We start from the raw sequence: 19,974 nt of genomic DNA on the forward strand, positions 1-19,974 counted from the left end.
TTTTGATAGCTAAAGCAAGTCAAGGCAAAAAAAGAGTGAAGACTTCAAGTTTAGATATATTGCCCTTGGAGTTTAGTGCTTCTAATTAACAACAAATAGTCACTGTACAACCTAAATGCAATGTAACTTAAATAAAAGATCTGGGCACAGGTGCTTAATCACCTACCTGCATGGTGCCAGCAATTCAACACTAACAATCCTATCGGATAATCAAAGCCATCTTAGCTTGGGTTCCAGAGACAGTAGACAGTAGTGTGATCCCTTCTATGTATGGCAGGATCCCAGCTGGATCCCTCTTGGATGACCTCTGATGCTAGCAATACACTCTTAGTGAATGTGCATTGTCTCTGCTTGCCCCTGCAGCTGTGGCATATGAACACAACTGGCTAGCAAGTTGAGAAAGGCTGTATTTAAGTGAGTTGTAAGGACACAAGAGGAATAGTCTGTATATGCTTTAGAAACTTCATGTTTCCATTTTTCCTGTGTGATGATTTTTTTCCCTTGCACTGTTTTAAACAGAACTGGAACCTTGGAACATTGCATGGCTTTAAGTACTGTGAGTGCTTATGTGTCTATATAAAATATTTATGTGAGAAGGTGTATTATATGTTTTATTAAAAACGACTTGCCAAAATGAATGAAACTCCTCTTCAGTGTTTCTTTAAAAAAAAACAAAAAACCCCAACAAAACGAAAACCAAGCCACAAACCAATCAAACGCACAAGGGATGGGATGAAAGAGAGGCTGAAGAAGGCAAAAGGAGTTTCCCAAGAGAACAGAACTGTTGCATGTCTGCAGAGCCCATACAAGGCAATGAATATTCTCTTCTTCTGTGGTGTATAATATGCACAGGTTGTGCTAGTACAACCTAAATCAGCTTTACTTAAATGGAAAAAACACACAGCACTGGGGAATCTTGTCTTTTGCACAGCTTCCTTTGCCTGCCTGCTGTGTGTAAAGACAGATGGAAGTTGAATCTCCTGGTGAAATACCTGCCTTTAGGACAGTGGGGTTTTAATCTTTGTGGGGAGAGACTGTTTTCAATCTCCAGCCAACGAGGTCTTTGCTACTCAGACAGTCTGATCTCAGCGGGGGACCAGCAATTGTCTCCTGCAAGGCATAATGCATGGTGATGATGGATTGCTGGGATGTCCTCTTGCTGTCACATTATGGTCCTGGGGATTCAGTAGCAGGCATGTTGTGCTCAGCAAAACATTGATGTTGTTGATACTGAGATGTAAAGCCTCTGCACGGGAAGATCCCAAACCTCTTCTCTTTTCAGATGTTACTTAGATGATACATTCTCACATGGAACAATTTTTGTGGAGAGTTATCTGTGTGTAACAGACTTGTGAGACAGTCCTGTGTCCCCTTGTGTCAACTGGATCTGAACTACTTGTGCAGGTACCTGATAGCAATTCAGGTATGGGCTGGGACGGTGCCTGCTCTTAAACGCAGGGCTCCCCAGAGCTCTCCTGCTGTCTTGGAGAACCACCTGTTCATGCTGCTGACAGCTGCCCCAGCTGTGAGAAGAGATAGCAGACAAGCTCCCTAACCCTCTTGGGGCGGTAGAGGGTGGGAAAGACTGAAAGTTTAAAGGCACTGTCATTGTAGCGAAACATTGAGTTAGGGATCTCCCTTTCAAATAAAAAATAGGTGAACACTTTGCTAGCTTTTAAAATTTTTAATGTATTATGTGCCCTGCATAGTCACTGACACCAGAACTAAACAGAAGGTATTCCTCATCTCACACACACACATACACAGGTATGTATGTGTACTTCTACAAACTCTATGCAGAGCTCTTGTATTGGGATCCAGTTTTTGAGAAAATGTGTTTTAGGATTTTTGTTATGTTATTATACTATGTTATTGTATTATTCCCTTTCATTGTACCCCCATTTTCCCTTATTTTCCCTAAGGCTTCGAACCCTGTGTTTCTATTGGCCAGTTAGTGCTGCATTGCAGTACCAACCTTATATGGCCATTTCTTCCCTATATAGTCCTAGTTTGCATACTCTGCCCTTGCTCCTCCCCAGTTATTCCCCTTGTTCCAGCAAGTTCTGCGCCTGCCCTATAAAAGGCAGGAGCCATGTTAATAAAGAGTTCCATTTTGCACCCTACATAGGAGTGTCTGAACCCTCATTCCTATCAGGCCGTCGGGGACGCTGAGAGAGCCTGTTTGCCACACTCTTGAATATGCTTATCCCTTCTGGCTTTGCTTCTTGTTTCAAAATAGCAAGCTGATTTTCTACATTGCACTGTTTCTTAATTTCCAATTTTATGACTGTATAATGCTTTAGGAGTTTTTATCATAATGCATTAAGGAACTTTAGTAAAAATGATAAAATCCCAGTAAGAGGTTACAATGAGACCTCTGCAAGTTTTGTAACAGGTGTTAGGTAACTCATTTCTGTGTAGAACTAGAAATAAGAAGGGAATAGATTTGCCAAAGTATTTTTTCCCAAAACATGTAAGAAGTAATAACAAACCTTTGAAACAAGCCAAGATGGATTTTGCAGGGAAGCACGGTAATGTGCAGTTTCACCAGAGGTAGGTTGATCTTCACAGTTCTCCTTTGTCTTCTGGAAAGTCCAGCTCCAGGGGTGCCACACCATCTCTTGGGTGACACCCAGGGGCATGTTTGGTAGGGAAGATACTGCTGAAAGAGCTTTCTGCCTGAGACTCTTCCCAAGACACACGATTCAACCCATTCATTGTAGGACCTGTTCTGGGAGCACAGAATGCCCCCATTACAGCCCTGTGAGGAGCCCTCTGTCCCACCACTGGGGGGCCCTGTTACAGCCCCTTACTCACAGGCTTCTGGCAAGGGCTGCTGCTCTCTCCTGCAGCCTGGGCTGGCTGTCGGAGAGATGCTGTTTCTGGGGCTTTGTGACTACCCCAGGAACCTGCTCAAGGTTCTCAAGTCATCACCCAAAGGCTGGTAGTAACTCCATGATGCTTCTCTCTGTACCTGTAGGCCCCGAGTCTCCTTGGCACTGCAGGAGGACCAGTGGCTAAAAGCCCCTTTCTATGGGGTCCTTTGCATGCTACAAGTCCCTGTTCCCACGGACTGCCCTCAGCCTTCCCTTGAGCATTCCGGGCTCCATCCTGGAGACCCTATGCATGGCATGCTCCGGGGTGTCACTACCTTGCTAGTACTGACTGTAGAGTCAAAACCGGCCAAACAGGAACAGCCGCAGCTATGGCCATGTCCACAGATTGCACAAAAGAAGTAGAAACATATCTGTCCTTCACATTCAAGGTGCTCATGTTTAATATCAGCTCCAACATCTTAGTGATCAGATGAGGTGATTAAACTGTAAGAAGTTTCTCTCAGATAAGGAATATCTTGAATCCAACTCAGCTTATAAAAAGCAATGTCTGCCAAGCTCTGTATGTAATTCTGTAATAGATTTCAGTGTGAACTTTAGACCAGAGATACCAGGTCTAATACACATGGTAAGATAGATACACTTCTACCTGAGGGGCGTGTACATTTGTAACAGAGATTTATTTTAAGAAGTCTCAGCACACAGTGGAAAAACAAAGCAAGTTTTCAGGTTACTTAAGGAGAAATAATTAGAAATACTTTACTGTCAAGCTTTATCATGACTCTTCCAAGCCCTCTCATGGGCTGTGGAGCTCATGGTCTACCAGACAGTCTCCAAAGTGTAACAGGAAGAAATAAATTAAGTATTAGAGATGCCAGAGGAGTCTGGAATGCTTACCAGTGGCACTCTTTTGATAACATTGTAATTACTGCAATATTTATTACTTAACTTGCAATCATTATCTTGAAATACACTTTTAATACAGCTGGATTTTGATTGTGCAGAAGAACTCTCCAGACTAAATTCATTGCACACACCATGGTAACATCACCACCACCTCCCCTCTTCCCCCCCAAGCTAATATTCACACTGTGCTCCTGTTAGGAGAGACACATGTTGTACATAGCCCCATCAGGTCAGCTGTCACTGTCCCCAGTGCACTTGTCAAAGTGCCTCAGATGTCTATAACCTCTCAATAGTTCATGCTCCTGACAAGAGCTCACTAGCGAGTCGCTGAGTTTCATTTTACCTACTTTGTCACCACCATGTGACAAATGTCTGAATTACTCTTTTAAAAAATATCCTAAACCTGATCTGGTAATCTTGGTAATTAACATCATCTATCAAGCATGCCAGCTCCTGACCTGCAAGGTGAAGTTTTGTGGAAATGTTGGAAAGTGGCTGGCAGTGGCCCCTCACCAAAACATGACAAGGTCCCATTTTCCAGGAGGTGAAGAACATACATGAGATGGCATTGTAACCTGCTATTTAACCAATCTTCTCCAGAGCAACTCAGTGTGCAGACATCGCAAACAGGCTCTCAAGAGAATCCATGTCCAGTCACACTGCTGAGGTTAAACTAGGTTAAAACAGAGGAGAGAAAACTGTTACGAAAACAATGTGAAGATAAATTATTACTAGCAGAAAGCACTGGCAATAGTGTTTGCATGGTCCAGAAATTTGTCCAGAAATGTATCTGGATCTGGACAATAGCAAGCATAACAAAGTAAATATCACTACTTTTCTTTTTTCCACTCTCAACCCTGTGCTTACTTCCAGAATAGGACAAAGAAGAGGAGAAAGATGATGAAGATCCTTAAATCTCATCCCTTTCTGTTGCTTCTTAAAAGCAAACAAACAAACAAACCCCCCAAAAACCAAAACCCAACAAAAAACCCCATGAGGGCAAGTACCAAATGAATGTCCACTGCAGAACAGGATGTGTAAGTTCAGTGCCAATGTAATGTCTTTTTATGGACAGTTTTGGCAGAACAAGCTCTCAGAGCAGTGCCCCAGCAGGGAGGGAAACTGTGGGTGCAGGGAAGATGCTATGGCCCCTTAGAAGCTTCCCCCCACAGCAGGCAGTTTAGAAGCTAGATGTAATTCATTAAATAACCATCAGCCCCAGAAAACAAGAGCATATATTTCACTTTCAGCAGGAAAACAGAACTGTAAAGTGTTTAAAATAAATCTTTGCTCTCTCTTCACTTCAAAGACTCAAAAACTGCCTTGGGTTTGTTTGGAGCACCAGCTCTGAAGCAGTTACTCCTGTCCAGAATCATGGAAACACTGAATTAATCAGGTGGGAAAAGACCTCCCATCAAGTCTAACCTTTGATCAAACACCACTGTCAAATAGACCATGGCACGAAGTGCCACATCCAGTCCTTTCTTAAACACCTCCAGGGACAATGACTCCACCACCTCCCTGGGCAGCTCATTCCGGTGTCTAATCACCCTTTCTGTGACATTCATTATAATGTCCAACCTAAACCTCCTCTGGCGCAGCTTGAGGCTGTGTCCTCTTATCCTGTAGTTGCGTGGGAGAAGAGGCCGACCCCCACCTGGCTACAACCTTCTTTCAAGTAGTTGTAGAGAGCGATAATGTCACCCCGGAGCCTCCTCTTCTGCAGGCTAAACACCCCCAGCTCCCTCAGATGCTCCTCATAGGACTTGTGCTCCAGACCCTTCACTAGCTTCGCTGCCCTTCTCTGGATCCGTAATCCTACAAATCCTACAGCTTTCAGATCCGCACGCAGACCACGGCCGGGCAGGGCCCGGGAAGGGCCGGCCTGAACCGTCCGGTCCGCGATCGCTCCCGCCGGCACCGATCCCGCCCTGCCGGGCCGGACACGCCCCCGCCGCCGCGGAGCTCCGCCTCCCGCGCTCCCCATTGGCTGGCGAGGCTATATATAGGCCTCAGGAAGACGGAGACTTCCTTTCGGCTCCGCGCCACTTGGGCCTCCACACGGCGTTGTCAGCGTGAGTCGGGGCCGCCGCGCGGGGCGTGTCGTCCCCCCGAGGTGGTAGCGCCGGGGTTCTCTTCGCGCTCCTCCGCGGGGCCGGGGGCCGGGCCGGGCCTGGCCTGGCCGAGCCGCGGGGAAGGCCGAGGCCTGCTGGGTGCAGGGGGGAGGCGGCCCAAGATGGCGGCGCGTGCGGCTGGTCCTCGTGGCGCGTCCCCGCCGCGCTGAGCCGGGTCCCTCTGCCCGCAGATTCCCTGTCGTTGCTTCCAAAGGGAAACCCCACAATGTCCGGAGGCCTCGATGTCCTGCAGATGAAGGAGGAGGATGTCCTCAAATTCCTCGCTGCCGGGACCCACCTGGGAGGCACTAACCTCGACTTCCAGATGGAGCAGTACATCTACAAAAGGAAGAGCGATGGTAAACCCACGGGATGGGTAGCTGGGATCTTGTGGGCATGACACAGGAAAGTGCTAATGTTTGAGCTCTCTAGCATGGTTTCTCCATGGCCTGAAAGGAACAGACGTTTTTGCTGGTCAAACAGTACTAACTCAGAGAAGTAGAATGAAATATGGATTTTAGAGCTACTAGTTCTTGACTATCTTCATTTTGGAACTTGATAAATCAGTCACAGCTGGATTGGAGCAGTTCTGCTAGTTCTTGACTATATTAACAACATGGTTTTACTATCTCAGTAGTGATTCCTACTTGTTTGCGTGGTTCTTCAATCTGAGCTGCCGTCTGTGAAAAGATTAAAGCTCATACCAGGCCTAGGTTCTTGCTGATAGGTGCTAGGTGCTGGAATTGTGTTACACTAAACCCATAGGGGAGCTATTCCTTGGAATAGCTTTAATTAGAATTAGACCAGAATGCTCTCACTTTAAAAAGAACATTAAGGTGCTGGAGCATGTCCAGTAAAGGGCAACATCGTGAAAGGACTAGAGAACATGTTTGAAGAGGAGGCTCAGGGGTAACCTCATTGCTCTCTACAACTACCTGAAAGGAGGTTGTAGGCAGTGGGGGCCAGTCTCTTCTGCCATGCCAGCAGTGAGAAAACTACAGAAAATGGCTTTAAACTGAGATGGGGAGATTCAGATTTCACTAAGGTGAAAATTAGGGTGGTCAGGCATTGTAATAGGTGGAGGTGTTACTGTCCCTAGAGGTGTTAAAGGTGTTTGGATCTGGTGCTGGGTGATGTGGTAGTGCTGGGTTGATGGTTGGACTGGATAATCCTAAAGGTCTCTTCCAGCCTTGATGATTCTACAATTCCTTGAATTTTGGAATAACCATAGCCATGTGACAGGTTTATTGGCAGAAGAGTGCTGTCCTGTTTTAGGATCTTGTACTTGCTGGTTGCTCTAAAGCATTCTGTCATCAATAGGTATTTACATCATCAATCTGAAGAGAACCTGGGAAAAGCTCCTCCTGGCAGCACGTGCCATTGTTGCCATTGAGAACCCAGCTGATGTGAGCGTCATTTCCTCTAGGAATACTGGACAGGTACGGGCATTTGTTAATCATGAGGCCTGCAGTCTCAATAGCAGGACAGTCTTGTCATGCATCATTGCCTGCCAGTTGCAGCTTGGTGATAAAAGGCAGTAACACTAGTTTTAATTTTGGGAACACTTTGGGAAACATGTTTCTTGTGTTATATTTGCAGCTTAAAACGGATCATTTGAAACCCACTCCCCATTTTTGTAGTTTCAGAGCATTTGGTAACTTATTTGTCTTCTATGTCCTCCCTTGGAAACTTCCTTTTGTATTTTCTGGCATATTAGTGGCCAGTCCCCTGGTGTCCTCTTCCCCCCCCCATGAGTAATTGATTTTTTGGGGACAATAAGGACCTAATAGAAGAGTTTTCAAAGAAATAATTTTCTCTGTTATTGAGCAAGATATAGTAACTGGTATATTTGTAATTTTTGTCTGTAGCGTTATAGCAAAAAATTTTTCTTGTAGAAGATAACTACCTTTAAATAAAACTTACTAATCACTGGAGTTTGTGAGATTAGTTTCTTTGGACTAACGCAGCTGGGGCCACAAACAGGGAGATTGTGAGTGGCACAGGTTGGATTTATGAAGGAAAAACCTGAGTTCCTGGGGGGTTGACATGCACACTGTTAAAGCTTGATGCTGAGGTCAGTTTCTGGCCGATGAGCTCTCAAGTGTCGGAGGTGTGCGACAGCAATGGATGGCAGGGTTTTTGCTAACGCCAGGAGAGGGGCTCCCTCTAGGACTGGAGTTCAATAGTAGGCCCTGCCACATGCCTGCGAAGTTGAAAACTGTTGCGAGTAAGAACTGCCAGCTGGAATTTTAGTGGACACAGCCACAGTTTGCATGTATTTACTATTAAGCTTTTCCTGTAGTTCCTGAAGTTATGCTACTGGATAATGAAAGGATGTAGAGATAACAGAAGAAAATTGGCTTGTTTTTGTAATAAGCTGTTTGTTTTATCCCCCTTTCATGATTTGATTATGAGAATTTGGAGTAGAGCTTGCAAATTACTTTAGGGGAAGAGAAGAGTGTTTTCTGTATCCTGACTTCCTGCTTTATTGGTGGATATGACGTTTTAAACTCATGGTGTAGCTATTTTCAGAAACATTTTGTCTCCTTCTGCGATGATGAGCCCTGATTTCACATATATTGAAACAAGTAGTTCAGTTAAATTCTGTGCATATTCACTGACAGTGCCTGGGCGAGTTGGTTGAAATGCGGTTTTCCAGCTTCACCGTTGCTGTGGTCCATTTTGCAGCGTGCTGTTCTGAAGTTTGCTGCTGCCACTGGGGCTACTCCTATTGCCGGACGTTTCACCCCCGGTACCTTCACCAATCAGATCCAAGCGGCTTTCCGTGAGCCACGACTCCTGGTTGTCACGGACCCCCGGGCTGACCATCAGCCCCTGACAGAGGCGTCTTATGTCAACATCCCCACTATCGCACTGTGCAACACCGACTCCCCACTGCGCTATGTGGATATTGCTATTCCCTGCAATAACAAGGTAATGGCTTTGTTGTAACATTCCAAGCAGCTTCTTCCGTAGCATGCCCTGTGTTTGCAAGATGGATGCTTTCTGCAAGGGAGAGTTGGCTTGTATCTTGTGTGTCTCCCAGGGGAACAAGCTAATAATTGTCTCTTGCAAACTGGCAGGCGGGTGGGGAGGAGGAGTTAAACTGCACACAGTTGGAGCTTGGAGCTGAGGCTGCTTTCTGGCCAAGGAACTCTCAAGTGTAGGACGTGTGCTATAGTAACCTGGCAAGATATTTTGCTGACGCCATGAGGGTCTTTGTGGCCCAGTGAGTGGAGTTTGATAGTTATTCTTGCCACAGATTATGAATGTGAATGAAAGATAAAGTGAACTGATGAAGGAACTGCTCTGAAACATTACCTTGCCAGAAATCACCTGAAAGGTAAAGTATAGGAAAATGAGAAGCTTCTTTAGACTATCTAGATGTCAGTCACCAAAACTAATGTAAGCCACATCTGAGCATGTGTGTAAGCTTTGCTTATTTCATCAAGTTTTCAGTTTCTTCATTCTAGCATATGTGATGAGCATAATCCCTGGTTTTTTGATGAGATTCACATGGGATAGTGACCAGTATGAAACTCCATAGCAAGAGATTTACCTTGGGCTATGTTGTATACAACAGACTCACATGTTGGTGACTGACGTGCACTGCAACTCCTGCTGAGACCTGAAAGTGTCACTGGGAATGTGAAAAGTTGCCCTTTTTTTTGTGTCTAAGTATACAAGTCTGGGTATGGGCAAGTAATGTCTTTCTTTCACCACAGAAGAACCTTGGATTAGGTACAAATAAGTCTTTTGCTCTTTCTTCAAAGGTTTAGCTTTACAGAAACTCTCACCTACTTTCTTCTGTTCCAGGGAGCCCACTCAGTGGGTCTGATGTGGTGGATGCTGGCTCGGGAGGTCCTGCGTATGCGTGGCACCATCTCCCGTGAGCACCCATGGGAAGTCATGCCTGATTTGTACTTCTACAGAGATCCTGAGGAGGTAGGAGCCCCATGGCAGGAAGTGTGTCTCTGAGATGTTTTGCTTGTGCTCCCACCCCGTTGTCGTGTCTGCTAGCTGTTGAGGACGGCTTTTGCCAAAATAATAATTGCACTTCACACTTAAATGTGATGGTTGGTTAATTGTATTGCCTGTTAGTGCCTGCTGTCTGATGTGTTATAGTAGGTGTGGTGATGTGTTCCTGGGATACTCAGGCTGGGCTCTTCCATTGCAGATTGAAAAGGAGGAGCAGGCTGCTGCCGAGAAAGCTGTCACGAAGGAGGAGTTCCAGACCGAATGGACGGCCCCAGCACCTGAATTCACTGCTCCTCCTCAGCCTGAGGTTGCAGACTGGTCTGAGGGAGTGCAAGTCCCATCTGTACCCATCCAGCAGTTCCCCACAGGTCAGTTTGAGGGGTGACTGTGGGAAGGGAGGGATGTTTTGTGGGTGGGAAGAGCTGGGGTGCACTTAAGTGTTGTCTTTGTGGTTACAGAGGACTGGAGCGCCCAGCCTGCCACCGAGGATTGGTCAGCAGCTCCCACAGCCCAGGCTACTGAGTGGGTTGGCACTGCCACAGAGTGGTCTTAACTTCAGTCCCACTGTACTGTGAGAGAAATAAAGCCTGGTTTACTATACACTGTGCCTGGTACTGCTTTTGTAGACTTGTTGTCTCGTGTGGGTAGTGTGGGGCACAGTCCTCAGCCAAGAGTGGGGGGGTTGTGGGTTCTGTCCCTGCCTGCAGCAGTGGGCTGGGCTGCCCCTCCTGCCTGCTTGCCTGACAAAACACAGCACCAGGGCTCAGGGTGGGTTTCACATTTCCCGCCTTGCCTGGCTCCATGCCCCCCGAGTGATGAGGCAGCTCCCTCTTGGCCAGCAGGAGTCCAGCTAGGGTGGCTTTGCATGTGGGTCTGGAGGGGAGGTCATGAGGGGTGGAGCTGGTTCTTCCACCACTCCCTGCACCCCCGGTGGGTGGGTGATGCTGGGGTCCACCCAAGCAGAGTGTTTTCATTATTCTGCCTGGGGTTTCACAAGTTCGCAGGGCAAAGAAGGTTCTGGTGACTGGGTGTGGGAGGTGGCCTGACTGCACAGTGTGGAGAGGAGAGCCCTTGAGTGGGAGCTGCTCCCTTGCTGAAACCCCAGCTTCTAGCATCAGTATTGCCAGTTCCTTCCTCAAAAATACTGCAGTATGCTTCAGGAAAAAACCTCCACATTCTTTTGTCTGCTTTAACTCTTTTGAGGATTATATTGCTGTGATTAATAGCAATAGTGGGAGGTAGACCCTTCACCAGGAGAAATGGGGATTTTTGTTGGAGATCAAATTGGATCCTTTTTTTCCATGTTGCTGTGGTCTCGGATTCTCTTTTTTGTACCTTCAGCACTGCCAATTAACCTGTAAAGAATGTTTGCTCTTAGCACATGTGCTCATTTGATTTTACTGTAATAGTGCATAGTAACAGTAAAAAAACCTAAAGCAAGTTATGTATATTATTGCACAGCACATATCCAAAGGAGGGTGATTTTTTTTCCTGTTGTCTTTACCTAGTACATGCAAGGTGACTAAATATTCAGTTAATAACAAAAAGCTTTTAGCCAAGAGGCATATAAGCACTTCACCATTTGGCCCTGAAAGGGGCCTGTTCTGTTTGTGCACTATGTTCTTCAGATGTGTGTTTGTGACACATCCTCAAGTACTTCACTTTCCAGCACCCAGCAGTGAGAGGCTCCTTCCTGTCACCTGAGGTCTGTCACTGGTGTGTTGGGGTGGGTTGAGACCTGGTCGCTTTGGGACTCTGGGTGGGCTTTGTACCTGAATCGGGGACAGCCTGTACAGCACCTGCTGATTCTCTCCCCAGATCTCAGATTGCCCCAAATAACTTTTTGCTCTTGACTTTCTTTTCACTCTTCTGCATTAACATTTCAAAACTCAGAGCATAGTCTTACCCCTCTGTATAGTGAATCACTGCTATTACTGTTACTGTTTCACCGTTGTCCCTTTTCTTTATCTGTGTTGTAACCTCCTTCATAAGCGTAAATGTTCAAGTTAATGAGTATGTAGCAGTCATCAGACAGCTCCTGTGTGGGTGAAGGTGCTGTTTTAAATAATTGAGACCTGCATCTGAGTACTTGTTACTGAAATATTTCTGGTATGTTACTGAAATGTGGTTGTTTTCATTTAAGGATTTCCTGATGTATCCCCTTGGCTTTTATGACTGGGATTCTTCTTAGAACCAAGGACTGTCAGTGAGGTGGATCTACACATCATGGGAAAAGAGGGTCAGGAGACCTCTGCAGTGGAAGAGCTCATTTGCCTGGAGCTCTGCAGAGGGGATGAATAGCAGCCTTTTAGAAAAAAAGGCAGCCTTGGCTGCAGCAGCAGAGGGCACATTGCAGGAAGGCTGTGTTCCTCAGCATACCGGAGGCACAGGGAAGGAGAATTCTCAGCACAAGAGTGCAGGCAGCAGCAGAGATGTAGCAAAAGATCCTGCATCTGCCAGAGCTTCCCGTGGCAAACACCTGGCAGATGTGATCTATTGAGGCAGTGTAGAGGAACAGGAAGAGGAGGTAGGAGCAATCCTAGAGGTAGTGCCTTGTTTATTATTGCAGGGTTTTTCCAGCAATTGCATTGTTGATGTTGAAAAAGGACAGCAGAGAACTTAAAACTCTGTTCTGGATTGATCCGATTTGACTCAAAATGGTTTAGGCAGAGGTCTCCATGTAGTGAAAACAACTTTTTTCCCTTGAGGGTCATGGTGGTGTTTCCTTTCTCTGTGACCATCTGTCTGTATTCAATTTGGGTTGTTAGAAGTGGGTTGAGTTGGGCTAGATACACTTCTTAGGATACCCTTTTTTCACATTTGGTCTCGGCAGGAGCCGACTGGTGTTGCTGAGCATTACAGAACCCCCCTGGAGAAATGAGCTATTGAAGAGTCCCTGCCAATAATGCTACTATGTGATCCATGAATCTCTCATACACATCTGCTTTCTAATTCCCTCCCTAATTTATATGCCACCATTTACAGATGTTCCTTTTCCTCTCCAGTCACTTCTTTGCCCAAATAATCATCATATTTTTAGTATCCAAGTATTGTAGGATTACACCAAGGCTTTTCTTTTGCAGGGTTTTATGCACAGTTGAAGAGACTCATCTCTGTTTACTTAAATCCAGTCTGCAAGAATGTTCCACTCTTTCCATCTGTAGCCTGTCTTGCTTTATGAAACTGTGAAAATGGCTATAGGATGTTTGATGCTGAATTTTAGGAGTATGGTATACTGATATTGTAAGCCTGTTTACTAAAATCAGTGCAGCACGTAAGTATGCAAAGGAAACCGAGGTGTGTGTGATTGATGAATTCACCTCACTGCTTCTCTTAGAGGCTTCCTCTGTGCCCAGGACTACGACCATGCAGTTGAAGTGGATCTTGTAATTTAGAGGGGTTTTTTTTCCCTTGGATTAATATGCATGATGCAGATAGACTCTACATGGAGTAAAGCACATAGTAAATCTGAACTGTCATGAATGCAGCACTCTCCGAACCTGTGTATCTTGAACCTTCTCTGGACAGATGAAGCCTGTCGTGAATACGTGTGTCCTGGCAGAGGAAGGAAAAATAAAAACATATCAGATTTACCTCATTATTGCTGTAGGACTAAGGTGTTGCTGGAGCATTTTCCCACTGCCCTGCAGCTTCCAAGGAGATATCAGTCAGCATTTCAGGCCAAGTTTCTTTCCTCTAGCCACTGCTTGGCACTATTAGCTCCCAGCCCTTGCAACCTAGAGCTTGTGAAAACCACAAAGCCTCTGAGTTTGTGAAAACCTCATCTCCACCAAGTCTGTATAACATGTAAAGGTAGAACTGTGTGTTACAGCTGTATGTAGCACTGGGAATGAAGAACATTGTTGATTATTGGTCCTACAAAGAGGCAGACTGTGATAACCTCGGGCATGGGCACAGTCTTGCTACGTCACAACACAGATTTTCTGAATTCCTTGCTTTGTGGGATGCTGATTTCTGAGCCTGTTTTTATTTGCTCTTTAAATACTTGTGTTTTTCGGAATGCTCACTGCCATTTTCTACTGTCCAAATTGGAAAGCATGTAATTTTTATTTATACACTCAGCAGTCACTGATGAACAAAACTATACAGTGAAGATACTTTTTTGATTGTTATCTCAATAGCTGAAATAACATCTCTTTTTGGGGCTGCTGCTTAAACCTCAGTTTATAAAGTGTTAATAAAGCCTGAGTTTAACTAGCGTGTATCTTCTCATATGACAGAATCCTAACTATTTCTGTCAGTGTTTATTTCACTGATTACGAGATTGTTTTTACTAGTACTGTTCAAGCATTAATAAAATAAATCCTTAAAAGACATGGCATCATTTGAAATGATGGCTCCCTAACCCTGCTTTGAAGGCCAGAGAAACCTGCTTTTGTGGAAAATCTTTGTCTTCATGCTTAAGTGCCACTGCACTACACCCAGAAGGGTTCCTTGGGTTCTAATTCTCTTTGTTTTAGTACAGAGTCTAGATGGTCACTCTCGGGCAGGACAAGGTACCACAGTGCACCCATGCCTCTGGCACAGACCACCTTCCAAGGGTGTGGTGTGCCCACTACTCTTAGTGTGAGGCTTGGGTTTTTACAGCAGGCAGCTCAGAAGAGGGGAACAGGGCGTGCTGTATGGGCCAGAGTTGGGTGTTGAGGACTGAAACAACATTTCAGGTGCTCAAAGGGGCTACACGCCTATGCACTGTATAAATGGGTTTGGGTTAGGTTTAGGGTTATGCAAAGCAGGGAGCTCGGTGTGAGAAGTGTGGCATGTTGCAAAACTCCGAGCTGGTCTGCCAGGAGGACAAGTTGTGACAAAGATGGAGAAGATTTTGCCATAACAGGGCATCTCAGCACTGCTCTGTGCTGTAGCTGAAAATGTCAGGGTGCGGCTGTACAGTCTGGAAAGCTGCTGTGAAGCCCTAGTTCTCACCTGGAATGCTGAATTTGTTAGCATTGTCCAAGAAACTGGTTCCAGAGGCTGTTTGCCTCTCACCTCTGGAGAGCTGGGGGATGCCGAGAGTGAAGGAGATAGTGTGGATATTTGCTTTTTGGGTCTGAGCTAGATCGGGATGACAATACCAGCCTTTTGCCACTCTCATACACGGGCACGTTAAGGGAAGTGGCTTTCTAGGAGCAGGCAAACAAACGCGCGAGCATCGCTTCCACCTGGCAGGTGTCGGGAGAATGATGGTGGTGGGTTGCCCAGCTGCAAAATAGGAGGGTGTGGATCATTTCCCAGTCTCCAATAGGTGGGGCTGTTATTCCTGGTTTGACCGCGTTTCAGCTGCTGCTGGCACCGACGCAGGAGAACTGGACAGAGCAGGCACCGGGGAGGGGACGGTACTGGCCTGGCTTCTTTACTTCCCTGCAGCAGAATGATGCCCTCTCATAGGGACCATAATGCACTATAATACTTTTTTTTTTAATACCCTGCTGTTTTTCTGTATGTGTTTGAGTGTTAAACTTGTTGCCTCCGCGCTCAGCTGCAAACCTTGATCCTGCTTTTAATTTCCCTAAGGGAGCAAGTGTGGGATGCTGCTGGCTGCAAGTGCTCCTAGTCGAAGATATGTTGGAAGCTTTCTAGCTCATCTGTCCTTTTTGGCTTATTGCTTCCAGCTTTTTCTAGAGTGACATCTCCCTAGTACTCCCAAAGCTCACAAGTATACACTTTACTACACCTGTTGGCTTTGCTTATATATAAAAAAATTAGGTAGCACATGAAGAGAGGGAATCAGGCTGTGTTTTTTTTTATTTTGCTGTTAGAGGCTCCTTTAAGCCACATTCCTGCTCCCAGCTGGACAAGGTTTTACCAGCCCCAGTTGCCAGGGGCTGAAGTGTCTCCTACCCTTTGCTCACAAGAACTGGTGTGTGGTAGGAGTGAGCATTCTGTTGGCTTTTCTTCTTGGTTTTGTGAGGCAAATCCATTTTGTCCAAGTGCTGTAAGCAGCCAGTGGTTCTCCATCAGCTCTTTCAGGAGGGTTGAGAAGTCTAACAACTAGTTTTTCCGATTTCAGGGGTTCAATCCTTTGAAAACTTTTGAGGTAAATTCTAAGTCTTAATTTTGTTTGCCTAAGCATGTCTTGGATTTCTGCTTGATTTGTATGCTGCTCCTGCTCCTTGTTTTAAATTATATTTTCATTCTGTGAAAGGTATGTGTTTGTGTTTATTGTTTCAAAATGAGGACTGGGATTTCTCAAACCATACCATGAAACAGAAACTTCATGAAGATGTCAAATCTGAGACTTGTGATTTAAAATGCTGCAAGTTATTAATGCTGTGTGGTGCCCAGGTGGGATGAGCACTCTTTCGAGCCATTCTGTTGTGGTCTGTGCTGGCTCTGCTCCCCTGGGATCTGAGAGATGGAGGTTGCTCTGTTCAGGTTAGTGTCAAGCCTCTGCATTTATTTAATTTTTATTTTAAATCTTCTACCATTGTGAGAATAGTGGATTGACCTTCCCTTCTTGTGTCCCTTCAGTAGGCACTGTGTTAGAACAGAGCATCTTTTAGCTGGCAAGTCTGAGAAAGGCTGAGTGTGCACGTGTGACCCCATGTTTGTTCTGGGATGTGAGGGCTGCTGAAAGACTCTGCTGTCTTCTGGAACTGTGGCTTTGTAATTGCTTACTTTTGGGGCTCTTCTGCTGTTAAGGTAATTGCAACACAAAATACAGAGGGGAGCAATGAGTGTGTGCCATGGGGCAATGTAGGCCAGAGGGGAACAGCATGAGCATCTTTGCTTGCCAAGGCAAGGGTGAGTTTAGCAGCTGTGATAGCTGCTCAGGCAATATTTTGCAGGTACTATAGGGACCCCTGTGGCAAATGTGTGCTTGGTACATATTCCTGGTTAGGTGAGATTTAATGGAGGCTGTCTAGGATGCACTTTGGTGCTGCAGAGCTCCCACATCCCACCTCTTTGGTGCTGGGTAGCTTTGGGATAAGTGGTTACTGCAAATAGTTTTAAACAGATATTACTTGTGGAGGATTTGCCTTGCATTCCATATTCTTTCCTCTGAATTCGAGGTTTGATTGTGGCAGAAAAGGGGCACCTGCTGTTGGGAATCTTGTGGCTGTCAACGCCCGCTCCTCTTCACCCAGGAAGATAACAGTTTGAAATGCAATTAGTAAATGAACCTGTAACTAAAGAGGTTGAATCAGCACCAGGCTGAGATGTGCATGATTTGGTGGTCGGTGGAAGAGCCGGGGCTGCCAATTCCTGGGAAGGGTGTGCTGAGGAGGTGGTAGATGTGGGGTGGGTTGGAAGGAGGAGGGTCAGGTTGTGCTTGTGAAGTCTTGCTGTGTTTCTTATTGGAGTGGCAATGGAGAGATAAGAGCTTTGCCTGCTCTCTGGGCCAAAGTCCAGCCCAAAAACCCTATTGCACCCCCCATTATTTTTAGATGGATATTTGTTTTTTCTCCTGGAGTTTGAGTTAGAGGAATACTGTGAGCAGTCTATGTCTGGTTCATCCCTGACAATGTGATGGTTTTGGTTGTTTGGTGGATAACCACTTCAAATACACTACTTGGCTTCAGTGGCACTGCGGTAATGTTGCATACCCAGGTGGTGACTTGTCCTGTTCCAGCACGAGTGGATTAGCTCCTCAGAGCCAGCCAAAGTTCTTTAAATTCTACTTACTCTCCATGTTACTGGCATCAGGGAGGACATAAAGTGCTGAAAGGGCATGTGCCTGATACTGGACTGTCCCTGGAGACGTGTTACAGCAGATTTCCACCACTTCTGCATGAGGGAATGGGTTTTGTCCACGGGGCAATGCTTCAGGCAACACTAAGACTGAAGTTTCCCCACTGCCGGCTCTCTGCTGCTGTGGCACAACCCCATCCATGTGAGAATGATACCAGAAGTGTGGAAAGTTAAGCAGAAGCTGTGGAGTGTTTCCCAGGCAGAGCTGCAGCCACTCGTGAGGGAAAACTTAGCAGTGGTTCATTAGTTATATTTGTGAATGCAGTGTCAAAATGTTTCTGCAGCCTTTTCCTCCATAAACTGCTGGGCTTCATGGGGAGCAGAAGCTCAGTTTGCCGGGGCCGTCAGCAAAACTCCTGCAGCCCTGGCATTGGGGCTGTTTCCACACTGCAGCATGCATGATGGAGCTGTGGGATCTGCAAGCTGCAGCGGTGCTGCTGCAGTCACAGTGAAGCTCCACTTTGTGTTCAGGCAGTGTTTGTGCTGCTGTGCCCAAGCCACTGTAGATAATGTGCTAAAGTGCTCTGGCTAATGAAGAAGGCATGGTTTTTACTACAGTGGTGGAGTTTTTTTCTCTTTATCTGGCCTTGACCCCTCCAGGTACCATATATAAATAAATCTGATAATAACCTTCATATTTTGAAGTTCCTAAACATCTGCCAAGGCACTGAATTATTTACTTTGCTGCTATCAAAAAAACCCCCAAAAGTCTCCTATGTGTGAAATGTTTCTTAATTAGAGGAAGGTTTGGATCTGCAGGTTTTTACAGGAGAAGCCTTGGTTCCCCCAAACAGTTTTGCTTTGATGGAGGGAGAATGGAGAAACGGGAAGGACACAGCTGATTGGGATGTTTCTGCAGCTGCTGTTCCCCAGAAAAATGAGTTAGTAACACCATTTAAATAAAGTTCCACCTCCTACCAACCTGATCTGCACACTTGATCACTGTGATAGTTTGCCCATCCTCAAGCAGTCCAGGTAACAGTGCTATGCCACTATGGTTGTTTTCATTTTATTTTCAACCGAGCTGAAGTTATTTTGTCTCCCTCCCACATTTCCTGGACAGAAATGACATTGGCAGCTTCAGCAAGCATTGCTTGGTTCCCACCAGGGAAGCTCTGCTGCTTTTTTATTCTGCAGGTGTTGCCTTGCAAAGCTTTTTCATTGCCTGTATGTAGCAGTGTTGGGTGCAGTGTATACTTACCCCTGTGCCAGCCTTAAGGTGGGTGCAGAGCTGCTGAATTTCTAACATACCTGCTTGCTATGCCTGGGACCAAACCCTCCCGATTTCCCAGATCTGTGAGCTGGGTTAAATGATGCTAAATCCCACTCCGGTTCCCTTAGGCATGAGCCTCCAGGGAGCATAGCTGAGCTTAGCACAGGAGGCTCTCCTGTCCAACTGCTGCTCTCCTGCCTGTGTCTGGTCCCCAGGAGGTGGAGAAGACCCTCTGTGGTCGCCCCTCTCCTCCTGTTGGCTCCTCTGCCACCTTCAGGTGACTTTTGTCCATTGGGTCTTTTCATTGGGGTTGGATGCTGATGCACACAAAGCTTTTGCTGCTGGGAAATAGCATCTGTCCATCCATCCCTGGATGGCTGTCAGCTCACCTCCCTCCACCTGCATGCTTGGAGCACCAGCCACAGAGAAATCTCTTTTCCTCGCTGCATTCTAGTTTTGCCATCAATCATGAAGGAGTGGTGGAGAAAATATTATCAATTTTGAAACATTTTAAAATTCACTCATCTTTATCTCGGTGCCTGTGTGGCATCTGTGCATACACAGACTGTCTCCCGACGTGTGGGAGCCTAGTGGCCTATGTTTGCTGAGCATGTGGAGAAGGTGGATATTCCCTGAGTAGCACCACGTGGTGCCAGTTTAAGATTTAGAGACAATGTTCACAACTGGATTTGGATGTTTATAGATGGCTGAATTGAAGGGGATCCCAGGGAGTTGGGTCCTGTGATTGCAGCAAAGCCAAGCCTCCCTATATTAGCTTGACATGGCACAGCATTGTGTTGGTATGGTCCATTTAAAACAATGCTGAATTCTGATTCAGCATTGATGACTATGTTGTGTGAGAAATGGGCCAGGACCTAGAAATCCTTGGTTTTCAGAGTTGCTTTTTTCCCCAGGGGAAAACTGTATCTGAGCATTTGTGAGTGATAAAGCCTTGGCTGCAGATGAAGCCGGGCTGCCACCTGCCAAAGGACGAGCTGCTGCCTCAGGGCTTAGGCAAGCAGCAGGAAAACCATGAGAGAGAGAGAAAAAAAATCCCCACAGCTGTCAGGCTGGAGAGCTGATAACACTGCATGCAGAATTAATCAAAATGGGGTGGGGGGGAATCACTCTTTAAAGCCTTTTGGCAAAAACTTCTCTTTTTTTCTTTCTTTTTTTCTTCTTTTTTCTTTTTTCTTTTTTCTTTTTTCTTTCTTTTTTT

General features: G+C 45.9%; 1 protein-coding gene and 2 non-coding genes across 3 annotated transcripts; all 3 read left to right on the top strand.

Moving 5' to 3' along the window:
- Nucleotides 1-5,697: 5,697 nt before the first annotated feature.
- Nucleotides 5,698-10,432, top strand: RPSA (ribosomal protein SA). Its single transcript, XM_027675579.1, has 7 exons — nucleotides 5,698-5,815; nucleotides 6,046-6,213; nucleotides 7,175-7,293; nucleotides 8,543-8,788; nucleotides 9,671-9,799; nucleotides 10,032-10,200; nucleotides 10,291-10,432. The coding sequence occupies exons 2-7, from the start codon at nucleotides 6,081-6,083 to the stop codon at nucleotides 10,383-10,385; spliced, it is 891 nt and encodes a 296-aa protein (XP_027531380.1). The 5' UTR covers nucleotides 5,698-5,815; nucleotides 6,046-6,080; the 3' UTR covers nucleotides 10,386-10,432.
- LOC113964210 lies at nucleotides 7,900-8,057 on the top strand. The gene has a single exon (XR_003533100.1). It is a non-coding gene; the product is annotated as a small nucleolar RNA SNORA62/SNORA6 family (small nucleolar RNA).
- LOC113964209 lies at nucleotides 8,960-9,118 on the top strand. Its single transcript, XR_003533099.1, has one exon. It is a non-coding gene; the product is annotated as a small nucleolar RNA SNORA62/SNORA6 family (small nucleolar RNA).
- Nucleotides 10,433-19,974: the final 9,542 nt, after the last annotated feature.

The sequence above is a fragment of the Neopelma chrysocephalum genome, unplaced genomic scaffold (genome assembly GCF_003984885.1).
Source record: "Neopelma chrysocephalum unplaced genomic scaffold, ASM398488v2 Primary Assembly neopelma1_26, whole genome shotgun sequence".
NCBI classification, from domain to species: Eukaryota; Metazoa; Chordata; class Aves; order Passeriformes; family Pipridae; genus Neopelma; species Neopelma chrysocephalum.